A 23,582-nucleotide genomic window follows, 5' to 3' on the forward strand; every position below is an offset into this window, starting at 1 on the left:
AGCCTGGAAATCCAAGCGTTAAACTTTGTTCACAGTCTAAATTTATGATGTTTTTGCTGCTGGTTTAACGCTTGGTGAGAGTAACGCGTATGCAGGGAGATTTTCCCTGCAATGCAGGTTCAATGGTGTCTAATTGGCCAGATTTTCAGCGCATTACTTAGCAGCACTTTCGCGCGCTTTTTTATAATTTCGATGCAAATAATTTATGGAAAAAGCTGCCTCGGGAGAAAAAGGAAAACAAGCGAAAATGAAAGATGAATAAATTTTTAGACAAAATGGCTGTTGGCTGGAAGTTTAAATGCATGTGGCTGATGTTTTGACGTGAATTTTAGTAGTTTAGAAAGTTTTAAGAGCTTGTAAAAGGGTTTTTATGGTAATTTGATTATGTGTGTTTGCTGGGTTTCCAAAGTCCAGAATGTCTATCAACAAGGGTTTATAACAATCTGTGTCAGATTAATCTACCAATACCAAGCTCTATAATTTTAGAACTTTGTTAGGTGAGGTATTTTTTATTTTTTTTCTAAAATTATGAGCTTGGATTCCCAGGCTAGAATTTGCTCAATGCGAAAATTTCTTCCCCTAAAACAAGTAATGAGCACTACATAAAATATCAAAGTTAATTGATTCTGTAAATAAATTTCATCGTTTTTATGGGTTATATACAGTAAAAGAACATAAAATAAAGCACTACATAAAATATCAAAGTTAATTGATTCTGTAAATAAATCTCATCGTTTTTATGGGTTATATACAGTAAAAGAACATAAAATAAAGCACTACATAAAATATCAAAGTTAATTGATTCTGTAAATAAATCTCATCGTTTTTATGGGTTATATACAGTAAAAGAACATAAAATAAAGCACTACATAAAATATCAAAGTTAATTGACTCTGTAAATAAATTTCATCGTTTTTATGGGTTATATACAGTAAAAGAACATAAAATAAAGCACTTTATAAAATATCAAGGTTACTTGATTCTGTAAATAAATCTCTTTAGGAGTTCATAATATATGCAGTATATGCAAATCACGACGAAATAGTGCAAAGAGTGACGATTATTTGATTAGTTGATTAGTTTAAATCATTTGATTGTGCACACGATGGACAGTACCTAAAAGTAAAAAGATTGATATTAGAAAAAGTACCTTCAACAGGCAAAGAGCAATAAAAATTAAATCGAAAGCTTGAATTACGAAACAGTTTAAAGCCTTTTCATTGCTACACTCTCGATTACAATAGAAGTAGCTTTAATCCTTTGATAATTTCTAAGGAAAAAAAAAAACATTTCAAATAAAAAAATAAAAAAGTTACCATTTCTTCCTTGTTTTTGGTGCATCATCAGGATCCATATTGATACATGCGAAATGAAACCATTTGTCTCCAGGGCACTGGAAATAGGATAAAGAAATATAATTAAAGTTGGCAACTGAACCTAAGGAATTCCATTTTAGAAGATACTGTAAAATACTATGCCCCAAGAAAGCCCCAAGGAAGCCTCAAGCTTGCCCAAGCAATGCCTCTTAAAAAAACAAGGAAATTTACATACTTTAGATCCTGAACATTCAATCATTCCATCCGATGTTTTCTGTAAAAAGAATACAAAATTTATACTTAGTAGCTCCCCCAACGTTTTATCATTATCATAACGCTCTTGAGCTCAGAATAAATCTATAAATTTGATTGAAAAAAAAATTCAAAATCAATTCAAGTATTTAAAGGCATCAAGAATATTATTAAGTAGTTCGTTATATAAATCAGAATAATTTTCGACAATAACCGTCTTAAAACATTTCACGTGGATTCAATTGTGCAAATCAGCCAAAAACACAACGACTGTAAAGTTTGAGAATTTCTAACATAAAAACTGATTTACCTCATTACACTCTTTAATACAGAACCTCGATTCTGGAAGAAAAATGTAAAGAAAATCGTATTACAGGGTACTTCAATTGTACAAGGTTACGTCCATTACCTTAGTTTAGTTAAACTATAATCTCAGAGAGGATCCTATTAAAGGATATTATTCAACTTTTTCACTTATATCACTTGCCAATACAACATTTTCAAAGAATAACAAGTGATACTTTTATGGATCTACCTGGTTATCAAAACGAATCAATGAACATTGAAGCAATGAAACACGTTAGACATAACGAGCTGGTAACGAACGCACTAACTAACGAACATGGGTTAATTTATAGGACCTCCACCGGGGGTAGGTCAAACAAGATCGACTTCAACCAGGAGCGCAACACTTTAACATACAAGATGTTCGTTTTGAGAAAATTTCAGACATTCGTGAACCTTTAAAAGATGAAAACAACTTACGAGGTGAAGATTGATGTTCCAATTCCTGGGATGCATTTGATTTTTTCACTTTCTTGTTTCCTTAATACAACAAATGAACCATATTAAATTGTGCTTTTTAAGTTCTAGTTTAGACGGCCCACTTTCTGCGCTGTATATTTTAATTAGACGGCAATGCATTGACTTTAGACAGCCTACTTTCTGCCAATTTTAATTACCTTTAATTACTGTGATTATGATTACAATACCAATTTTTTCCCAATCCCAAGTTATCTTATTAAGACTGGAGACGCTTAGTCTAGCAAGTTTCGATGAGACTTTTATAAAACGTTTCATCCAACCCAATAAACTTAGGGTTCTGGATTCTGGGTTCTGGTTCTGCAATACCGACTCACTTTTCACCGACGCAAAAAAGGTTAATACCGACACACCGACAAACTGGTACGCCCCCATGAATGTCAGCAAATGAAAAGATTCTAATCTGATTGCAAACGCTGCGGTCTTATTTCCACATAATTTAGGTACTGATTTAGTAGAAGTAAACTGACGTCAAAGTAATGTCGAGAATTACAAACCTTTATTCTTGATCGTCAGTGGTTTCTTCCGTTTTGATTTTGAGCTGTCAGTATTTAAGAACGACTGATGATTTTCTTTAGATTCGTCAAATGCTGAAACTGATATTGAAACAATAGTATATATAAATTGAGAAATATTGTAAATATAAGTAAAATAATATTTTAAGATTGGCAGAGAGAGAGAGAGAGAGAGAAAGAGAGAGAGGTTTCATTTTATTTTCATGTTATCGTATATAAAGATTTCTATAACTTACCAGAAAGTTTTTCATTTTCGGTGCTATCTGATCTCACTACATTGACAGCATTTGGGAACGACTGATGTTTTTCTGTAGATTCGTCAAGCGGTGCAACTGATTCGAAAATAACAATTATATGAATATTGATATTGTGCCCAGTTTCAGGCAATCAATACAGACAAAAGAGGAGTTTTTATCCAAACAAGTAAAACGCTATACTAGGATTAACGAAGAGGTTTCACTATGATTTTCTGTTACCCGAGGTTTTTCAAGACAATCTTACCACTAGGAAATACGCCAATCATTTTTGAATGCAAAAATGGCCTTTCAATTTTCTGTTCGTTGCAATCTGATTTCACCACGTTGGCAGCATTTGGGAACGACTGATGTTCTTCTGTAGATTCGTCAAGTGGTGAAACTGATTCGAAAATAACAATTATATGAATCGAGATATATATGATAGAAGCCCAGCTTCAGGCAATCAGTAAAATACATAAAAGCAAGGACTTTTGTCCAAAACGAAGCAAGTAAAATAATATTTTAAGATTGGCAGAGAGAGAGAGAGAGAGAGAGAGAGAGAGAGAGAGAGAGAAAGAGAGAGAGGTTTCATTTTATTTTCATGTTATCGTATATAAAGATTTCTATAACTTACCAGAAAGTTTTTCATTTTCGGTGCTATCTGATCTCACTACATTGACAGCATTTGGGAACGACTGATGTTTTTCTGTAGATTCGTCAAGCGGTGCAACTGATTCGAAAATAACAATTATATGAATCGAGATATATTGATATTAAGCCGTTTCAGGCAATCAGTAAAATACAAACAAACAGAATGCAAAATGGACCTACCTAATAGTAAATATAGAATGGAAATAGAAAAAGAAAATAAAAACGCAAAGGGACTGAAAACAATTTATATGGTCCAGCATTGCTATGAAATATTAGGAAATTCAGCGATTTCCGGGATTTTCCGCCGGAATTTTTGTTTCGAGAATCGGGCTCCGTCACTTTTTGGGAATCAGAAAAAACTAATGGGCCAATCCCGAGAAAAGCTGGTAACAAACGAACGAACACACGAACATCGGTTAATTTAAAGGTAGGTCCAAAAAGCAAGTTCGTTCTAAACAAAGTAAGTAAAATGGGTAAAATAAGGTTTATAGAGAGGAGGGGTTCAATTATAATTCCATGTTACCATTGGTACACTAAAGACAATCTTACCACGATGCGATTCCTCAACGATGAAATGTTCACTGTCAACATCCTCATGCTCGGTATTATGCTTGGTATCATGTTCGCTATCAACCCCGTCATCATCCTCGCCATCGTCATCATTAACAATTTTTCGTTTTACGCGTAAATATCCCTAAAGTATGAAATTAAACAATCAATTTCTTTAGTCAAAGACTAAAAAAATATTACCCATCTTTTTTATCACTCCTTCTCGAATGACTCATTTCGAAATTGAGAATATATCGCAGGAATTTAAATATATCTCACCTGCTTAAACCAATAACCATCCTTTGGTGGCAGTTTTGAGCAGTAATTTCGAGCAGCGGGTGAGAGCATTATCTAAAATCGAAATTAAAATTAACTAGGAATTAAAAAACAAAAAAAAATTTATAATGGTTTTTTTAATGGTTTTCAGTATGGCATACTGTGTAGGTGTTCTACTTCACGTGCCTTTTTATTTACTTGGCAAAACATCGAAAATTCAAAAAACAAAATTGCTAAAGGGTATACCTCATTTTTACTGTCACTTTTATCGTCCACAGTAGTTGTTTCTGAATATAAAAGAAAAACAATAACTACTTTTTAATAAGTTCGTTAGTATGCCAAATACTAACAAATAAAAAAACGTTTTTCTGTCTCACGCCTTGAAGCCGATCATCGGGTGTATGCTTTCATTCAAAGTAAAAAAAAAAAAAAATCAGTCTAAATAAAAAAAATATATATATAAAAGCACCTTTAATATTTTCTTTCATTATGTTTTTTATCTTTGTCAATTTGTTAACGATTTTGTCAGACAATTCCAAATGTTGCGTTGTTTCAGCCATACTTAATGGTTCATCCGCAAGATAATCACCTTTACAAGATAAGAAGTCTTTAAAAAAAATGTTGACAGGAAGTTTATAATTTTTAACTGGTATTATACTGTAATGTGAATTGATAAAACTGGTTGCCATCACCTATGGATTGTCGCCTTTTTTAAACTTTTTTTATCGAAAGGTAGAGTAAATCAACTAATGTAGGTTTGAGATTGAAAATAAAAACAAAACAAAAAAATTTACTTTAAAAAGTTAACTTCAGTCACTTACCAGTTTTTAACCGATCAAGAAAACCTTCAGAAAAACGATTCAAAGGGACTTTGTGACCTAAACAATTTGAAAAGAAAAGCTATTATCAATCTCAACATATATTTTTCAATAACCAATATTTCTTGTCGACTATCTGCTTAATATCAAAATGTGAAAAAGAATTCGAGAGAAAGTGTATTTATCTGTTGTTATTTTAAGTCCATTTCAGAAGACACATATTTGGCTTTCCAGTAAATACCTTAAGGGCTCTGATCATAGTCAGAACATCGATTATGGTGATTTGAAGATAAAACTTTTGCTTCAGGCACCCTATCCAGGCTACATGTACCCTGATACTTATAACAAAAAACTACTTTTACAAATTGTTTGTTAATTCATTTTAATAAATCCGCGAAATTTAATTCCGCGAAACACGAATATTTCAGGATTAAAAAAACTACCCCAAAATTCGTATTTTGAGGGCAAAATAGGCCATTTTATGAACAAAAAATTCACCCAAACGCGAAATTAAATTCCCGCGAAACTTCCGAATTTTAAGCTGTGAGCCGCGAAATTAAATTCAGCGAAAATTTCTTCCCTTAAGGTATTCAGAGATTCAGCTGTAAGGGTAAAGATGTATTTCAAAATCAAAGTACCTTTTAAAGGATCGTTATCTTTTCTCGAACCCATTTTTTCTTCATTCTCGGAAAAATAAATGGGTTGACTCCAAGCAGAGGTAGAAATCTCTTCCAATTCTTTTTGTAGAAGCTATAAGTCGAAAGAAGAACGTGCCTTGAAAATTAAAATCAGATTAAAATATATAGATTAAATTGAAAATTTCTTATTAAAGTCATAATTAATATAACGAGAATAAAACAACAAAATTGGTTGAAACATACATAAATAAATGTACAGATAAACACCTATTAAAAATGTCATACTGTTTTATATTGCTTTTTAAGCGTCAAACTAAACTTACTAAAGTAATTTTAAAAGGTAACTTCATTTCGTCGCATCAAAATAAGAAAGCCTTAAGTCCATTTTTTCAAAAATTGAGTTATGACCATACCGATGCTTTACACCCCATTTTTTATCGAATTTTTGGCTTAAATCCATCAAAAACCAACCTAAAGTGGCCTAATTTTAAGTTTTTTGAAAAATAAGAATTTTTATTTTTGAAATTTTCTCAAGTTAAGAAAGTCTTAAGTCCATTGTCATTTTAGTTGGACTTTAGGACCTTTTAGATTAAGGTTTTAGTTAAAGAGTTCAAAAAAGTTAAGAAAGTTTAAAGCAAGAAAGTCTTAAGTCCATTTTGGAGTTAAGACACTTTTTCACTGGAAATTTTTCAAATTTTCAGTTTTAATCAAGGAAATTTACATAGAAAAAAAGGTTTAAGTCCATTCTCGAAAAACATGCTATGAAATAGCATTCATATCTCCGCAATGGTATAAGTGACAATGTTGATACTTTAGAACTTGAAAGATCTTTCTTCATTTATATTCATATCAAAAAAGCAGCTAGCTAGCCCAACATGGTCAAAAATGGCAGCCATTTCAAACCTTTAAACTTGATTTTCTCAAAACTACAAAAATGGACTTAAGGCTTTCTTATTTTGATGCGACGATTTGTTGAAATTAGTAGTATCGTACCTTATGCTCTTCGATCAAGACTTTTATTTCCTTTATTATTCTTTCGTTCTCTTCTGTCAATGCGTCTCTTTTGTAGTCAAAACGCAATGTTCTTCCATCCAAGCTGTAAAGGAAAGAGCAAACAAACATAATATTCTGTGTCGCATTTTTTCGAAATCTCTTTCAGAGCTCAGAGTCCTTTTCAGAAGAAGGAATTTCAGCCAATAGCCAATTCCATTTATATAATATTACAAGAAATAATATCAGAAAAGTTTCCTTTATTACATTTGAAGTTCACAATTAGAGTAAGATATTAGTATTATAAACTTCTGTTATTAGTCACGAACAAAAGTTCTGCAGGGAAAACAATATTTTGGGTTTCCCAAGAGGTCGAGTATTGTACCAAAAAAGGTTATTCTTTCTATTCTTTAAAAAGATTCGATCTACGAAAATCATCCGGATTTCTAAACGTGGCCTACCGTTCAGGTTCCTCATTGTTTGATGAGATGGTTATTGCGCAACATTTACTGTGCATTGTACCCATATTCTTTGACCCCTGTGTGTTTCCTTCGTGTATTTGAAGAAGGTTTTCGGCCTGGCTTGGTGTCATTGTTGAATCATTTATTGTGATGATCACGGAAGCCTTCCCACATATTTCTTGCAATGCTCGACTATGAATATAAGACAATTTTAATCTCAATGTAGAGCAAATAGGTGGTACGGATTTCAGGTTTAAACACTTCAAACTCTTGTATCATTGATATTTCTGAATACAATCTTTACCTTGATATGCCAGATTGGACGGAATTGCCACCACCAAGTACAAGGCTGCTCTTCTTCCACTGGTCTCCTCCTTGGCCATAGAAAAGAATCTTTTGTGTCAGCGATTTTCCAATGTTTTTTTCTTTTCCAAACAACAAGGCGATATGAGAGCTTTCATCTATAAAGTTAATTTTTAAAATTAAATAAGTTCTTTTTAGTGGTGGACATGTATAAGGTTCTAATAGAGAAAAAACACTTCTACACATCTTCCATCTTTGTGACGACAATTCAAAAGACAAATCTTTCAATACAAAAACATACTTATAAAACAAATGAATGCACGAATCTGCACGAACAAGGTTAATTTATGGGAACATTTTACTGAACGGTTAGGTCTCATAAACAGGGAAGTTTTTCATGGAATCTTGAGTGAATTACTAATTATGGGAAGTGAAGAAAGAAAATATTGAAATATCATATACCTAATTCAGTGTCAATGGTAGACATCAATAACCTTGATAAACCAAATGATATCATATCAACAGCATTGTCTTCATTGCATTGAAATGCATTAAGTTTTAATATCAAGCTAAAATTCAAGAAGTACTTCATTATAAAATACATAAATAAAAAACAAGTTTAACTTATATCTCGAGGAAGAAAGCATTTAAGGGTATTAAAAACATAACTAAGCAGGCCTTAGGTAAATTGTGGGTATAAAAGCTGCAATAATTCAAAATACCTTTTATTAATTTTTTTACATATTGACTTTTCAAGTAAACATGGCTCCAAAGTTAGCTCCAGATCTTGGAGGTCACTGTCGTGTGTTGACGACATGAAAACCTTTGTATCTTCGTTTAAGATCTTTCTATTTTTGATTTGAAGCTGTAAGAGAGTAACAAGTATCATATATTTTAATAGGTTATCAGAGTCTCTTTTAAACATTAAACCATTAAAATACAAGAAATTGATAACAAGCTATTCAACAAGGCGATAGGTAACAAAATTTATTAAAATATGGACCAAACCAGGCTCTGATCCAAGTCAAATATTTTAATTAGCACACAACAGGGTGTAAAGTTCTTGGTTCTATTACGCTTTGAAAATACACTCAGCAAGGTAGAGTGCTCTAAAACATCATTCTAGAGGTTGTTCCCCATATTATCAGTGTAATCATAATTACCTCGGGACTTAGGTACCAAACTTTATCATCTAGACTGTAGCCTATTGTTGTTGGAACTTTCACATTCCTTGGTTCCGTAATATTTCTCACAAGCCAGTCTTTCAGATTAGAAATCACTTTGTTTACATTTGGAATATCTCCATTCACAAGGATTTCATGTCGTGTAGCACTGCTCAAACTATTTCGTAGCTTATCTAGACTGTTGAACGCTGTCCTTGAAAGAAGGATGTTTCTATAAAAAAAAACATTTCAAACATTAATATTTTGTAATAACATTCGAAAAATTGAGCAGACCATTCGAAGGAATTATGATCTTGGATCTAGAATAGATTATAATTTCTTTGAGAGTCCCTAGAAACCAGAATACATTGCATTTATCTAAATGCGATATCGTCTATTGTTAGGAAACTTAGCTATCATTCTTCAATATTCAAAAAACAACTGACAGTGTAAGAATTTGTTTCATTTTTGTCAAGTGAAAAAAAATGCAATAAACAGTCGTTTCTATATCACCCCTCTGAAAAAATAAAACTTGTTCTCTTTATTTAGGTGGTTCAAGTTTCAGTTTATTTAATTTTCAACTTACTTTGAAATCATTTGCATTTCCCTATCTTTAAATCTGCAGGAACACAAGTATCCAACTGTTACATCCTCTTTCACCAAATACCCCACTATATTAATAATGCCATCCAGTAAATATCTTTTTTTCTTTTTATATATACACTGTATTTGGTCATTCTCAATTATAAAATTTTCACTCATCTAAAAAATCAAAAAGAAGTGATACTTTTAGAGACCTACCTGGTTAATGTACAAAAAATCAAACATCACCTGACAAAAGTTTTCTATCAATATATATGTGAAGAAATAAGAGTTTCTACCCAACTATATTCACTCAGGAGATTTGGGTGGCAGAGCAGCATATGCATTTCGTCCTTATTAGGACTATATATAATAAAAACAACAAGTAAAATCAATCAGTGTAATTTATTCCTCTTGGTTTTAAAAAAGTATATAATGTTTAAAAGTCTCACTGTTCCAAAAAAATACACCTCGCCTATTTTGCCACAGAGCCATAGGGACAAACATATTTAGACACCATCATTATCAAATTATGCACCGAGAATTGATAATTACTGTTAAATTACAGTCAGTCAGAAATCACAAATCTCATCAATTCATCTCTCTGAATTGACTTTCCAGACTTTCTTTTTAAATCTTGTTGCTGTTGCATCACAACCAGTTCATTTTCGTAAAAGTTCATCAGATAATTATAAAATATATGTGTTGCAATATTTTGGGAGCATGATGAACGATTTCTGAGATTGTTCTTCTTGTTATTCATAGATTCTAGTTGTAATGCCACCTTGTTGACAAAGCTCAATGTCATGAAAACTACACAAGGGTGATTTATGTGGCTTAGATCGCGCATGGAATCTATCACCACAAACATATCTTTGTTTGGTTCTGGTGACAGGATGTTCAAATTCTTTACATCCATCATACTTTTCACCCTCAGTTTTGAATTCTGATGGAACCAACGCTGGAACATTTACTTCCTACAAATAAAGTGAGGTAAATGAACTGACTTTATATTGAGTGCACGTATACCAGGTGCAATAACTAAAATTCTAAAGGCTAACTGAAAACAGCTCAAAAGTACTGGGTGTTTCAGAAAAAATTGTACAGATTTGAGGTTAGTTTGTGAGAAAACTGAAATTGTTATAAATCAAACGAGGAAAGACTAACCTGAACTAACTTGAATTTCGAACTATCATACGTAAATTTGTGTTCAGTAGAACTCTTTTGTGTCATTTTCGAGAAAAAAAGAGGGGATTAAATTCAAAAACACAACAAAAACATATTCTGTTCTTGTACAAAAGAGAAAAAATAGTAAAACAATTTTGTTTACAAGCAACAGAGTAGAGTTGAGAGTCTAGCCCTGAGAATGGCCAAAAAATTAATAAACTTTGCAACCTAGCCTTGAAACTCAACTGAGCAGAGACCGCCAAAATATTTGAAGTTGCTTGCTAGGCAGTTTTTGCTCAAAATTCAAAAAGCACTTTTTTGCTTGAAATCTGGAAAACCCTTAGCAACTCCAGCCCTGAGCAGAAAATTGGGGTTACTTATAAAAGAGAATTTACTTAACTTTCTTCGTAACCATTGAACACATGAAACAAAAGTTAGCCTTTCTTCTTTCCGAGGTGAAAAACTTTGGTTTAATATATTATTTTTAGTTTTCTCAATCTTAATTCAAACTTGTACACTTTTTTTGAAACACCTGGTATAAAAGAAAATCAATCAAAGTATCACTTGCAGTATTAGGCTTTGTGTCAATTTCAGGTTTCTGAAAACAACCGTTGAGGTCACCCCAATACTGCTTCATGAGGTCTGGTTCTCTATTGTTCAGATGTTGCGTCAAGGTACAAGGTGTGTCACAAATAAACAAGACTGGAGGGTACTTTAATGAAAGCCACAGATCAGCTGCATCTCTCACTGATTCACAAAGTACCATAAATTTTGAGCAAACAGTTGTCTAAAAAACAAATTTGAATGTTACAACTTGCAGTAATATCTTTATTAAAAGGATTTTTTTCAGATGGAAAACAATTCTTGTAATTACCACAACGTATTTTCACTTGCTCTCTATCAAGTCCAACACCTAAATTTTTAGTTTTGAAAAACGTGCATAATCCCTAAATGAAGAGTCAAAGATATTAACCAATAAATCGGTTTGTAGGGAAGTTAAATACTTAAAAAAACATGGAAACTGAAATTATGAAGTGCCATCATCAAATAAATGACAACACACTTCCTGAGGTAATTTTGTTCATAAATTTTTACAAACCCCATGAGGACAAACAAAGTGATAAAATCCACCAGTCTTTCCAGGGGCTTTAACAAATTCGTGACATGATGACTTTCCAGTGACAATGCTCTCGTACAATTTAAGTATACTTAATTTCAGAAAAGCCTGAAATAATAAGAAGACTATAGTTACATTTCTGGCACCCACACCAAAATGAATTCTTTCCCTTGCTCAACTCTTTATCTGTTTGGTGCTACAGTGCTATCAAAATACCAGTTTTCATACCAGTTTTCCTTCTAATTTTCCACACTTATTTTTACTAGTCAAGTTTGTTAAGTATTTTTCATCCATTTTTAGAGAACTCACTCAATGAAGATACAAAAAAAATTACATTACAAAAATGAGAATCTATAAAAAATGGTATTTTACCTTTGAATTATTCTGAGGTTTGATATTACATTCCCGACAAATATTGTAAAGTGACCCATCATCAATTTTGTCTATATTTTCCATTGAAAATCTCCCTTCGTTGATGATTTTTGATAGAATCATTGCATCTCCTTTAGAAGAATAAAAAAATAAACAAAAAATTATAGAAACAACTTTACAAACCTAGGCTAGAAAAACCCAAATGAAAATGAAAGAAATAATTTTCAAAAAGTAGATTTTTGTATGTAGTATTACCTTCAATTTTATCAGTATCTTTCAGATAGCAGCTTTTTTTTTTCATCTCTGTATTCAGTTCATGCTTCCTTTGTAATGATGGTATAAGAAGGGGGACATCCTCAATATTCATTGTAAGTGTTTCATTTCTTTTTGAAGCATAAATACACCTCTCTATCAGTTGATTTTCAATGCGATCCAAACACAAATCAAGTTTACTTTCATCATTCTCTGATACAGCATCCTCCTCAATATCCTGGACCTGGGTTTCTTGAGTTGGGGCATTTTTTGAGCTTTCCTTGATATTGATCTAAAAATTAAAAATACTTCCCTCTTGGATACATACTTTCCTAATAATAGACAGCAATGATTTCCCCTTCTATAAAACAGAAACCGTTAGGATTGTTAGGAGTGTATATCAAGACTGCAGAATTAGGGGAAAAATAAAGTTCAGGGAATTGAAAAAATCAAAAGATGTACAATGGAGTGTTCCATAGAACAGGCCTTTATTTCTTTTTATGCTTGCTCAATCAACTAGGTTACAAAGGAAAGAACTGCTCTTTTTCTGATTGTTCTTAAAAATCCTTTCCTCCTTCTAAATTTACTTTTGAGCAACAGAAAGGTTTTGTGCTCTTGAATCAAGATTTTCACTTTTTTTAGTTGATGACATAGGTAACAAAAGGGCAGACATATCTGATGTGAAACCAGCAACACAAAATTTAATAACTTAGATCTTTTAGAACCTAATTAATTCTACTTACATTCATCATAGTACAACTATTTTTTTCATTTCCATCGCCATAATAAATCTTCCCTGCAATTCCACAAAGTCCACAAATAACATCATTCAAATCTCTTTTGGTAAGGGCTTCAAAACCATAATAACCATTGTAGAGTAACTCAACAATATATTGCAATTCTCCATAGGTTGGATGAGCTGACTGGAAAATATAAGAAGAGAAACTCTCAGACACTTGATTTCTTTTTTTCAGCCTGAAACTTTTCAATTTTCTTAGCAGACTGGGTGGCTCTTGATTTCTGTTTCTACATTTTCTTTATATTTTTTTGTGGTTTGTGTAAAACAAGTGATAGGAGAGAATGCTGAGAGCTTACTTTAATGGGATAAATTTTCGCGGGGATTAAATTTCGCGGTTGAGCTCATCCGCGAAAATTTAAGATTTTGCGGGGATTAATTTTTGCGGATGAGGGATTTCCTGATTTTTCGCAGGGATTTAATTTCGCGGATTGGGGTACAAAGTAAAATTTTTGAAAAGGGACAAAACATTGAAATAAAATTTTTCCAGGAAAATTAAGAGTTTTTTTTCAAGTAATAAGAGGGTGTTTTGGAATAGGGCGAGGAGATATGTATTACAACTATCAAAAGTTGAATTTGAACTTCCATGGTGCGGAGCTAAATTTTCACAGCCTATTTTGGGAAAAAAGCGGAAGAGAAATTCGGGATAAGAATATTAAATTGAAAATTAATTAGTTTTAGTTTCTCATGTCAAAACTGTTTTTGAAATACAAAGGGGATACAAACAAAATATGAACGTAGTAACTGAATAAAGAAAATAAACGATAAAAATAGAAATTTTGCGGATTGCAAAAAAAATTCAAATTTTTCGCGGAAACTAATTTTCGCGGATGGGCCTTTTTCAAATTTCCAATGGGACTTATTTTCGCGGATGACACCCAAATCCGCGAAATCTGCGAAAATTAATCCCCGCGAAAATTTATCCCATTAAAGTACTTGGGTAATTTAAAACAAACATTTACTATTTCCAGAATTGAATTTCTTGAAATATTGAAATACCGTATCTAATCTGCTCAGTAGAGATTCCATTTTACTTTCAATGATAGTGGATAATGGAAACCCTCGCTTGAATTCACTTCTCCATTCATTTAATATATCCAACGAAATGATTATCTTGTTACACACATTGAATAGTCCTAGAAAAATACAATCATAGCTACATGGCTTCACAAGTTTGTCAAATTCCAGCTGCTTTGTGATTTCTGCAATCACTCTTCAGAATTAGATGTCTGTATGTTAGTCCTGATGTTTAGTAAACCAAACATACCAAACAAAACTCTAAACCCAGGATGGACTTAAAAAATTTTGGTTTCCCGTCACCCGACCGTAGATTTTGGAGGTGGGTTGGTCAGTCGGAATTTTTTTTTATTTTGGCAATTTATGAAATTTTTGTCCATGGAAGGGTTAACAGTTTGTTTACATTTTGTTAATTTTGAATAAAAAACAAAAGTGCTAGCAGGGAATTTACAATTCTTATGCTTGAGACAAACAAGATGCAAATTTTTAATTTTTAATGTTTGAAGTTTTTGAAGGAAAAAAAATCTTCTTTAAAATGGCAATAAATTTTTTGGGTCGGCAAGTTTCGAGGTAGGGTCGGTCGGGTGACGGCAAACCAACAGTTTGTCAGCAGTCAACAGTCCAGCCCCATTTATTAATCATTGTTGAAAATATTTTCATCTGTCTTCTATCAGGTACCTAACAGCTCGATATAAGCAAGAAGATTGGAAAAAATCTCAAAACTTAATAAGCAGAAAAATTTTCAAAAAGTTAATTAGCCCCCTCCTACAGCTATTAGGTACTCAAAGGTAAAGAATGTTCAATAATTTAGAAAAATTTGGTTTGTATTAAATCTGATTAAATTCTATAGTTGCAATTTTTTATTGCAATCTATTCATGTGCAATTCTATCTACTGCAAACTTCAAGCTAATTTAAACACTCGTGTCTGTATTTGGTTTTGCAATTTTAATTATCAAAGGATTGAACAGTACTGAAGCAAGGATTTAAAGGACCGATAAAAACTCACCTTTATCATAAGGATTGCATATTTGAATCGCCTTACAATTACTATTTGTACATCTTTTTATTTTGATGTTGACTTTGACGAAAAGATGAACATTTGTGACAAGCCAACCATTTCCAGATTTGTTTTTTGACCCTTGAGGAAACTTTGCTTCTGTCAAATTTGAGTCGCAATGTTTACATGATGTTTCACAGGGTTCAAAAATTTTGTCATTGAGGATTAAATTATATGGTGCATTTAAAACTCCACAAGGTATCTTGTAAGGGATATCTACATATCTCAAGTTGACGTTTTTCTTTAAAGCACTAGCCTGAGTACTAATGCTGTTGTTGATGTCTTCAGTTTGAAGGGTTGAATTGTTTGATTGGATAGATTCATCAATTCCAGGTGTTAATTCCCCTGAATTAGTTGGTAACTCCTCTTCACTAAAACCGGACAGCTTTCTTGCAAGTAACACCATGTGCTTGTGAATGCAAAACTTTCTTCCTTGAACCTGCAAAAGCCAGATATTTCATAATTTTACCCTACATTTGACAAAAAGGTATACACTAGGGAATTGTCTGAGGTTTTTTTCCATACGTGTCAATTGAGTTATCTATTCTTTAAGTTATGTTAGATTGTTTGAATAAACAAAGTTCTTTTTGTTAAAATATTATGATATATGATGGTACCCTACTTTCATGCAAAAAAATTAATGATCCAATATTTCACAAAGACCAATAAACCCTCTTTTTAGCCGAAATTTAAACCAAAAATTTTTTTTACGAAAATCTGTCACATCGGAGGATTTATAGTTATGCAGCTCTGTGCAAAAAATAATAAAAAATGAAATAACCAATCTCAAGAGAAGTTACTGTAATGACTAAATAATTGTCAATGATGTACTTATAAAAGAATATCTAATTTGGCTCATTTTTCTATAAAAACACGTTTAGCAGCCAAAATTTCAAGTTTAAACACAAAATATTCTTCAAAAGTAAGCAATCATCAGCAAAACAACATCTATCTCATAAAAAAAATTGACTAATTGGCTAAGAACTTTGATGTATGCTTATTAATAGTGATTCTTATTGACAAACATGCGTTTTTTGATCTAATTTTTCACAAAGTGCATAAAACCCTATTTTTAGCAGGTTTTTGGCCCAAATTTGCCAAAAAATTTTTTTTGAAAATTGAGCTCCGTCACATTTTGCCCACCGCCATTTCGCACATTCGTACCAAAACTGAAAAGATTCCTAGATTCAATCCTGCGAAAAGTTAACAGAAAAGGTAACAGGCGAACAAACAAACAAACACAGGTTAATTTATAGGACCTCCAGGTAGGTTCAACAAGATGGCGGAAGAGGACATAAACGCTCATTTTTTAATCCCGCCCGACTCCCCTCTTCATATCTTTTGAACACATTTTTTTTATCGACCGTCCGACCCACTTTTTAAAAGTTGAGATGACGGGAACCAAGCAATTTTTAAAGAATGGCCTATCCATCTAGTCTAAACTAAAATTGGTTTGAAAAAAAATTAAAAATGATACCTGTTTTGTCTTTGTAATTTTTTTATTACAGCTTCGCTGGGTGCACTTCACCATATTCTTATTGGTCTTCTTGTTATTTTTTATCATGACATGAACATACTTCATTGGGCAAGAAGTTTTGTTCTCCATAGTTTTGACTGCATAGGCTTTGCTACTTATTTGAACTACAGATGGGTAGACTTCCATAGAGGTTTGCAATTCTTTGATCTTATTCTTGATATCCAAAGAGAAATTTATCATATTGATGTCTATTTCATCAAATTTGTGAAACACTTTTACTGGTTGTCTTGCTGGCATTTTGCGTAAATGTTCACAGGTAAATTCCTCTACTTTGTTGGAAGAAACATAGCTTGACCTTAACTTGAGGCAGTTTTTGCTGTGGCAGACAGATAAGTTGTCTGTGGATATAAAACAAAAAGCACGGTCTCCAGCCACTGACACCTTTGCAGACATAAATGTGCCAACAGATGAAATGTTAACTATTTCCACAAGCTCAGGCTCTGGTTCTGTTTTTTTTGGTTTAGCAACAAACATTCCACCAAGATGAGCTCCACATTGGCAAAATTTGGGCTTAGAACGATTAGTGTATTGTCTAGAACATTTATCACAAGTACCAGTTCCACGACTACGCTTCTGACCAAGACCTGACAACAGCAATGTTGAAGTGGACTTACGCTTTTGACCAACGGCAGGTTCAAAATGCATAAAACATAATGCATATTGCATAATGCATAATGCATAATATTTGAAAAATGTCAATTTTAGAGGCTATAATAAGGAGAATTTGAAAGATAATACTTTCAACAAAACATATATACCATTTTCTACCAGAAAATAAAGGGTAGAAAGCTGTAAATTTGAATTTTGGACGATGAAGAAAATCCATGATCCATTGAAAATGCTTGTCGCCATTTTGATTTTCATAGTTGTATTTTACAGAACGTAGTATAGTGTAGAAAAACACGAAAGTATCTCCACCGTATATTACTTTTATAGCAAGATCTTTATCCTGGGTTTTCTCTAGCCTGGGAATCCATGCTATGATTTCTTCTTTGATAAACTGATGGCGAAATGTATAGCATGGTATGGGTTGAGAGTTTGAATCTCTCAGATCCTAATAACGGTTGAAAACATAGCCAATCAAATTTTGTTATTCTTTTACTGGTCACACTTTCTTAGAGAAAGCGCAACTTTCGTAATTTGGTTTTTATTTTAGTAAGTGAGGACAGCGCTAAATTCGAACTTCCCACTGTAAAAAATGTGAGTCCAATATTGGACTCGCAGCTCGAACCCGTCTTGTGTATATCAAATTATAAAAAAACACACGACGGGTCTCCTGTCTAGGTTTTCTCAGAGATCTTTTCGAACAATTGCTAATAAATTTCAACGGGGTTTCCATCTTAAATACAAAACATTAACCATGTGAATGCTTTTTGCTAGATAAATTAAAGAGCTTCATGCGAAAGCTAGATCAAAGAAAATAGACTCCGAATCTTTTTACAATCGAATGTTTATGTGTTTACCTTTTTTTTGAGAAAGAAGAACCCTTTGATGTTATGATTCGAATGTTTTCTCTTACTTTTGTTCGGATTGGAAAAGTAAATATCATGTCTGGGGAAATCCCTGGAATGTTTACTTAAGAAACTCTTCTAAAAAGGTTTTCGCGGTTTTAGCCTCTACAAAGGAGAGTTTTAGAAAAATCGTTCTGTAAATTACACAATACTATTATTCATTATGCAATATGCATTATGTTTTATGCATTTTGTACCTGTCGTTTTGACCAAGGCCAATTTCAGTTTCAGAGGAGGAAGTAGCCATTGATTTGTGTTTGGTGCGATATTATCGTAATGTAGAGCCAATGAGAGGTAGCAAAGAAAAGGGTTGTTGTCCAGTAATAGAATTTAAAAAACAATTTCCAGTCAGCCCAAGCCAGTGTAAAAACAATTTAAAGAATCAGCTAAAGGGTTATCCGTAATCGTGTCCAAAAACAATTCCAGTCCAGTATAAAACAATTTGAAGAATCAGCTAAAGGGTTATCCGTAATCTTGTCCAAAAACAATTCCAGTCCAGTATAAAACAATTTTCAAAGAATCAGCTAAAGGGTTATCCGTAATCGTGTCCAAAACAATTCCAGTCCAGTATGAAACAATTTAAAGAATCACCTAAAGGGTTATCCGTAATCGTGTCCAAAAACAATTCCAGTCCAGTATAAAACAATTTAAAGAATCAGCTAAAGGGTTATCCGTAATCTTGTCCAAAAACAATTCCAGTCCAGTATAAAACAATTTAAAGAATCAGCTAAAGGGTTATCCGTAATCTTGTCCAAAAACAATTCCAGTCCAGTATAAAACAATTTAAAGAATCAGCTAAAGGGTTATCCGTAATCGTGTCCAAAACAATTCCAGTCCAGTATAAAACAATTTAAAGAATCAGCTAAAGGGTTATCCGTAATCGTGTCCAAAACAATTCCAGTCCAGTATAAAACAATTTAAAGAATCAGCTAAAGGGTTATCCGTAATCTTGTCCAAAAACAATTCCAGTCCAGTATAAAACAATTTAAAGAATCAGCTAAAGGGTTATCCGTAATCGTGTCCAAAACAATTCCAGTCCAGTATAAAACAATTTAAAGAATCAGCTAAAGGGTTATCCGTAATCTTGTCCAAAAACAATTCCAGTCCAGTATAAAACAATTTGAAGAATCAGCTAAAGGGTTATCCGTTATCGTGTCCAAAACAATTCCAGTCAATTTAAACAATTTAAAGAATCAGCTATGTCCAAAACAGTTCCAGTCCAGTGTAAAAACGGAATCCCTGTAAAAACAGTTCAAAAATAAATCGTCACTCACATGGGGTTCTGCTCACATGGCCGATGTAAACAAAAAAATACACTAAAATACAGAATGGATTTTGCAAGCCCGTAACTTAATTGTAAATCAAAGTAGTTTGTAAAACACAGAACACTCACCGCGAGACTAAAATACAGAATGGATTTTGCAAGCCCGTAACTTAATTGTAAATCAAAGTAGTTTGTAAAACACAGAACACTCACCGCGAAAACTTTAAAGGCACGCATGCGCATGTAGAGAATGAAAAGAACCAATGAAAAAGATCTTGTAATAATCTCATGTCATCTGAGAAGCTCAAACACCTCAACATGTACAGTCTCGAGAGAAGACGCGAAAGATACCAAATTATATATACATGGTGTATAATCGAACAACTGGTGCCAAATTTTAACTATGGTGAAGGGGAAGGCGGTATTTATTCATATACAAACCAACGCCTGGGAAGAAAATGCCACCTCAAACCAGTGAATACAACGAACAAGAACATTTGGAAGAGCTGCCTTTCAGACACCGGTCCAAGACTATTCAATGTGTTACCAAGAAAAATACGTGACATGACCAAATGTTCCAAAAATTCCTTCAAAAAACAACTTGATCAATTTCTACAAGATGTTCCCGACCAGCCACTGCTCCCTGCCTATCTCCCTTACAGGATGGCTGACTCGAATTCAATTGTTGAAATGGTCAAACACCGGACCCCACGGGTTGAGTGAGCAGAGAATTTGCTGAAACACATCAAAGGTAAGGTCAAAGGTAAGGATACAGTAAAAAAAGGTCTATTAGCCATTCAATTCCAAACTTTTCATTATCTTGATCATGTAATTATTTCTGTGGCGTGACCCTCTTTGGTCATTCTTTATAAAAAAACAATCAAAAATCAAATTGCATGCTAAAAAAATGATGTTGTTGAAATAAATGTGGCTCTCACTAAAGCGTTCCTGGATATTGGATAAATCATACTTACCTGACCTTAAGTCAAAGTTTGATCCCCCTTATGTTTGACATTTGGCAGTTTGGAAAGGTGAAATTGGTGTGCAAAAATACACATCTCAGGCACAAATTTCAGAATTTCAGACAGCTCAATATTTTAATCGCAACTTTAGCCGCCATTTTGTGTTCGATGCTTATGCCCTATCTTCACTAGCACAACGGCGGTGCTATATACTTCAAACTTTTTTAGTATTCCGATCTAGCACTCCGCGGCTTTAAAGCATCATGATCTTTGGAAAAGACACTCATCGTGTACCCAGGCTTTTAAATTATTTCACCCCCTGACAGTTATTACGAATTAGGGAAAAAGGATCATGAAATTTATTTTTACAGGGGGCTCAAAAATTTCTATAAGGGCCTCCGATGTAAACAAATGGAATACAGATGGTTCAAAAGACGAGATTTTCTCAATATTTTTTTGTGGGTGGATTAAAACTCTCACTTTATACATTTGCAAATACAGTGATAAATACTCTTTAAAACTCGATAAAATGGATACAGAGATTATGGAAGAACCCAAAAAGAAAATCCAACTTTTAAGGACTGTCGAGGACATCCAAGAGAGGAGACAGCAAGTTTTGAAAAGGTACGCTGAATTCAAAGTTGCAACTCAATCTCGACGTAAACGTTTGGAAAATGCAAAGACACTTTTCCAATTCAAACGAGATGCTGATGAAGTTGAAGCTTGGATTAATGATAAAATGCAAGTTGCTGTGGATGAAAGCTTCAAAGATCCAACAAACTTACAGGTAAAGCTATAAAGCTGAAAAATCTATTTTTGTCAGATTTATGTGATGCAAATGATCTTTTGATCTGTATATAAGATAATGATTTTGGTTAAGTTTGCCATTTTTTGTTTATCAGATTTTCAAGCATTTAAATGGAAGGTATAAATAAAGTAGATGTCGAACAGTATAAAAAACTTCCGGCGCTCTGGAAACGTCCGGAGTAAAAAGTGCCGTTTTTTTCGTGCTGCAGAACACCGGAAGATTCTGGAGCACTTCCGGTGTTCCAGAGCATGATTTTCGGCAATTGATCTGCACCGGAACTCCGGTTTTCCGGAGCAAGATATCAGGACAAATATTTTTTTGTATCCCTGTTTTAACGATTTTTTAAAACGTGTTAAAAATCACTTGCTCCGGAAGCACCGGAAGAGCTCCAGAACTTTCCGGAGAGAAAAATAGATGCAAGTTACCCAATCTCAAGGTAATTATGTCAGAATTCCTAAGGGAGTTTTTTTTCAGATACAGTATACCGTGAGATTGGGTAACTTGCATCAGTGGAGGCTAACATGCATAGCCCTCAAATGAAAGACCTGGCTGGTCATTAAAATACAACTACGCAGCTCCACTCGCAGCTCTACTCTACCATTTTTGTTTTGATTTAACTTTGTATTTTAATGACCAGCCAGGTCTTTCATTTGAGGGCTATGCATGTTAGCCTCCACTGATGCAAGTTACCCAATCTCACGGTATCCATTATATCCATTGGAAAAAACAATTTTGATGGGGCTCGAATAAAGAAATAGAACTGACATTGGGCCATTCCAGAAGAAAAAAAATTACCCCCTGATGGATGACATCAATTTTTGAAAAAAGTTTTGGCACGGAATTCCAGGCATTAATTAATTTTGCATTAAAGTATTGGAATTCCATGATTTTTTTAGGTTACAGTAACGGAATTCCACGGTTTTGATAAGTATTTTGTAAATTTGTTACGGAAATTCCGGACTTTCTTGAAAGTAATTTGCTACGGAAATTCCATGTCGTCCATTGGGGGGTAACGAATAAAAACTGGAACGGCCCATTATTTGTGTCTTATTTAGCCATATATTAAGTTTGTGCTTTCAAAATGCTAAATATAAGTTAGTGTAAAAAATATTTTGAGGTTGAGAATCGATCCTGTGAAGATAAAAAATTTTAGTGATGCGTTTTTTTTGGGAATGCCAAAAAACTTTGATTTTGATCTTCTTTAAAGGAGCAAGGCAAACATCACTAAAAAGCTGCTAAATCATAATCCTGGATATTGAAGGTCAAGCTACACTGACATTAACAAATCCTTCATAGAATTGACTGGGTGAATGCATAGTCTTCTATTCCTTTTTAAAAAAATCTTTGAAATGTAGACAAGTAGGGATTCTTTCTAACACAAGAGAATGGGAAAGATAGCAATAAAATATTTAAATCTGTATTTTCAAATCAATATAGTAATTGGTCACAAAAATGACCTTGGAAATGACTCAAATTGACCTGTTTGCATTTTTAGCCAGCTACAAAACCTTGATATCATGGAATAGATTAACAAATGGAAGATAACTTTTAAAATATTGATATGTGTCTCTGGTTCTTTATCAAGCACTTGATTGGCATTGATTTACCACACATGTTTTACCTTGATACCACTAATTTTTGCATGTACCTATCAAAATAGGGTATTTTCACACCCTTTAATTTTGCTGCATCTTTAAATTTCTGGGATATTTTAAGTGGTTTTAGGAGTTTTTATAGGTAGTGAGAGCAGAAGTAGTCAGAAGCTTTGCTCTTCTTCATCTTACATCTCAGAAGTATAATTAACCTAAACAGAGGACTCACTTCTTTTAAAATTTGCTAAGATGAGTTTTCTACAATTACAAATTTATGGACTGTGAAAAGAATTAGGTTGTCAATGTATGTTTTGTCTATTTCAAGGTTAAACCAATCGGCACAGTAAGTGTTTTTACAGCAGGAAGCTACCACTGGCAACTTTATGTGTTTTCTTCTTTACGGTGTTTTTGCAATTGGTGTCTTTCCTTCATATGTTTCAAGTTTTAAAGTCCTTGTTTTATAAATAGGCTTTTTTATTAAAAGTATGTTAATTTCAAGCATTTTTTCTTCACACAAATAAAAGGCACATTTAAATTTAACAGGATTTTGAAGATAA

At 33.1% G+C, this 23,582-nt stretch overlaps 3 protein-coding genes across 7 annotated transcripts in view; 1 reads left to right on the top strand and 2 right to left on the bottom strand.

Moving 5' to 3' along the window:
• Positions 1–454: 454 nt before the first annotated feature.
• Positions 455–9,748, bottom strand: LOC136807757 (uncharacterized). 4 transcript variants are annotated; one of them, XM_067064370.1, is made up of 22 exons: positions 9,577–9,748; positions 8,991–9,222; positions 8,550–8,692; positions 8,290–8,396; positions 7,829–7,985; positions 7,525–7,716; positions 7,067–7,169; positions 6,074–6,185; positions 5,439–5,495; positions 5,087–5,206; positions 4,864–4,904; positions 4,621–4,692; positions 4,342–4,486; positions 3,776–3,871; positions 3,407–3,541; positions 3,142–3,237; positions 2,888–2,986; positions 2,334–2,393; positions 1,879–1,910; positions 1,552–1,590; positions 1,317–1,393; positions 458–1,116 (listed from the first exon to the last, which is right to left on the bottom strand). In XM_067064370.1, the coding sequence occupies exons 1-22, from the start codon at positions 9,591–9,593 to the stop codon at positions 1,077–1,079; spliced, it is 2,172 nt and encodes a 723-aa protein (XP_066920471.1). In that variant the 5' UTR covers positions 9,594–9,748; the 3' UTR covers positions 458–1,076. The 4 variants fall into 4 exon arrangements, with proteins under 4 accessions (XP_066920475.1, XP_066920473.1, XP_066920474.1 ...); XM_067064374.1 differs by lacking the exon at positions 3,407–3,541 and having other exon boundaries at positions 455–1,116; XM_067064372.1 differs by lacking the exon at positions 5,439–5,495 and having other exon boundaries at positions 457–1,116.
• Positions 9,749–10,077: 329 nt separating this feature from the next.
• LOC136807758 (HMG domain-containing protein 3-like) lies at positions 10,078–17,627 on the bottom strand. Its single transcript, XM_067064375.1, has 9 exons — positions 16,829–17,627; positions 15,301–15,790; positions 14,276–14,412; positions 13,224–13,403; positions 12,484–12,772; positions 12,229–12,359; positions 11,839–11,964; positions 11,308–11,526; positions 10,078–10,549 (listed from the first exon to the last, which is right to left on the bottom strand). Exons 1-9 carry the CDS (start codon positions 17,552–17,554, stop codon positions 10,328–10,330), a joined length of 2,520 nt encoding a protein of 839 aa, XP_066920476.1. The 5' UTR covers positions 17,555–17,627; the 3' UTR covers positions 10,078–10,327.
• A 3,400-nt stretch (positions 17,628–21,027) lies between these two features.
• Positions 21,028–23,582, top strand: part of LOC136807786 (spectrin alpha chain, non-erythrocytic 1-like) — a 49,370-nt gene continuing 46,815 nt past the window's right edge. Inside the window, exon 1 of one of the 2 annotated variants that reach the window (XM_067064411.1) lies at positions 21,028–21,412. In XM_067064411.1, coding sequence (XP_066920512.1) covers positions 21,155–21,412 — 258 coding nt within the window. In that variant the 5' untranslated portion in view covers positions 21,028–21,154. The remainder of the gene's footprint in view (positions 21,413–23,582) is intronic. The other variant, XM_067064410.1, reaches the window with a different exon arrangement.

This window comes from Clytia hemisphaerica, unplaced genomic scaffold (assembly GCF_902728285.1).
Source record: "Clytia hemisphaerica strain Z4C2 unplaced genomic scaffold, Clytia hemisphaerica genome assembly, whole genome shotgun sequence".
In the NCBI taxonomy this organism is placed as follows: domain Eukaryota; kingdom Metazoa; phylum Cnidaria; class Hydrozoa; order Leptothecata; family Clytiidae; genus Clytia; species Clytia hemisphaerica.